Raw genomic sequence first — 2,196 nt, 5'->3', positions numbered from 1 at the left:
CAGCTCAGCACACCCACCCCGGCCCCACCGTGCCCCCATCTTCTGCCCGGCTGTGTGAGGTCTCCTTCCTCCACAGTCCCTGCCCCGAGGGCCGCTTGGCTACTAGCGGGTCATACCGGGTCTTGAGACTCTTCCACCAGCGAGGCCGAGAAGGAGATCAAGCCCGAGAAGCTGGCGGATGGAAACTCTAAGGCTTCAACGTAGAAGGTTTCCCTCAAGGTGCCCTTCACATCATCCCACTGGGGCGCCAAGGTGTAGGCGTGCTGCTCAGGCCCCAGAATCAAGTCGAAGGTCATAGAACCATCATCTAGAAGGAAAGGAGGGCAGACCACACCCGATGTCACATTCCTCGGGTCAGAAGCCAGGCTGGGAGCCCCGGGCTGGCTGTGCCCCTAGGTTCCTGGCGTTTGGGGCTTAATGAATAGTTAGATGTTTGTTCATCAGTGAGGGCCAATTGCTCTTTAAAAAGCTGCCGGGGGCTGGGACTCAGAAAAACACCTGCCTTCAGGAAGTGAAGGCTCATGGTGGTTCTATGCTTTGACCCACTTGGGAAGAGTGTTATAAGTCTTCAAGGCGAAAGACTGTTCAGAGACAGGCTTGGGAGCCTCATCCAGTACAAGCCAGGGCCCAGGCCCGGGCCACCAGCCTCTTGCTCTGGGTTGTAACAGCGATCACCGAGCAGGGCTGTGGCTCCCAGGCAGACGGGCTCCAGGCGGCTCAGAAGAGCCTCGTCACAGGCACTAGGGGTGCCGGTGCAGGCTTGGCCAGGGTGTGCGGCGGCCCAGCCGGCCACCCCAGCGCTGGGGACGCGTGCTCACGGCCCCTGCTCCCGTCTGCCTGCGGGGCTCCTTGCTGTCCCGGGCCCGGCCGTGAGGGGGTGAGACTCCCCCACGTCCCCGCAAGGCCCCTGCTCCCGTCTGCCTGCGGGGCTCCTCACTGGCCCGGCCTGGCCGTGAAGGGGTGAGGCTCCCCCACATCCCCTGCTCCCGTCTGCCTGCGGGGCTGGGGTGTGGCCACCCGCCCCTGGGTCTTTCCCCTCTGCTGGGGCCTTCTCTCACATCTAGAAGCATAGCCGATTTCCCCGTGGGCTTCCCTATAAACTGGCCGCTAAGTGGGGGGTTGGGCTCACTGGCATCCTCGCCCCTTTGGGGGCAGGTGCTTAACGACCATCCGCGTCACACAGAAAAAGCAGCCGGGGACTTCCCTGGCGTCCATGTGGTTAAGCATCCACCTTGCAAGGTAGGGGATGCCGGCCCAATCCTCAGTCAAGTGATTAAGACCCCACATGCTATGGAGTAGCTAAGTCCACATGCCACAACTCCTGAGCCCTTGTGCCCCAGCCCCCACACACCACAGCAAGAGCGCCTGCGAGATTCAGCAAAGACCCGAGAAGGCCAAATTAAAACAAAAATAAGGCGGCAGCAGGACCGGCCACAGCGGTTACCTTCGCCTGGAGGCCCTTCCTGCTCTCGTCCGCCCGGGCCTGGCCCTGCTCAGCCTGGCTCCCCCGTGCCCTCCCCACCTCCATCCCAAGCCCCTGCTCGGTGCTTGGCTTTCTGTCCATCGACCTGGGCTTTGGGAGAAGGCGACACGCTTATCCTTCTAGAGCTGGTGCCCCAGGGCACAGAGTAGGCACTTCCTTGAACCGTGCGGCTTTCTCCTACCTTCCGTGGACCACTGGCCTGGAGGTGGGGCAGATGCCCTCTGATCTTCGATGGCACTTCTAGACCACCTCTTCATTCCTCAGGACTCCCACTCCTCTGACGGGCATGCTCTCAGACAATGCCACCTGCCGCCTTCCCCCCCCGTACCCGACTACCCCCTCACCATCCTCCGTGGGCTGTTCCAGCAACGGCTGTCTCCACCCCTAGCGTGGTGGGAACCATCTCCACCAGAGACCAGACCCTCCAGTCCACTTCTGCGACCTTATTTCAATGAACTCGAGGTCTGCACCGCCTTGGACGCCGGCGTCAAGGCTCACAGCTCAGACGCCCCCTGCAAAACAGAGCTGGCACCTTCTTCAGTCTTCTCGGCTCCCCCACACTCTCATCCCAGCCTCAGACCTTTCTACGGGCCCATTTCCAGCCCCCGCCTTCACTGCCCTTGGTGTTCCCCTTGTCTTCCAAGATCCGTTACCCCCACGCCCCCGCACACACTGCCAGCTGCCCACCGAGACCTCAGACCCTGGCATTCAAG

The 2,196-nt window shown here is 61.9% G+C and overlaps 1 protein-coding gene across 1 annotated transcript in view; it reads right to left on the bottom strand.

Annotated features, from left to right (window-relative positions):
• PADI6 (peptidyl arginine deiminase, type VI) overlaps nt 1-2,196 on the bottom strand; it is a 20,880-nt gene that overhangs the window by 9,539 nt on the left and 9,145 nt on the right. Inside the window, 1 exon segment of the mRNA XM_010830216.1 lies at nt 117-307. Coding sequence (XP_010828518.1) covers nt 117-307 — 191 coding nt within the window.

This window comes from Bison bison, unplaced genomic scaffold (assembly GCF_000754665.1).
Source record: "Bison bison bison isolate TAMUID 2011002044 unplaced genomic scaffold, Bison_UMD1.0 scf7180017864516, whole genome shotgun sequence".
In the NCBI taxonomy this organism is placed as follows: Eukaryota; Metazoa; Chordata; class Mammalia; order Artiodactyla; family Bovidae; genus Bison; species Bison bison.
Note: the sequence above shows the minus strand (reverse complement) of the source record. Positions and strands in the feature narration are given on the sequence as shown.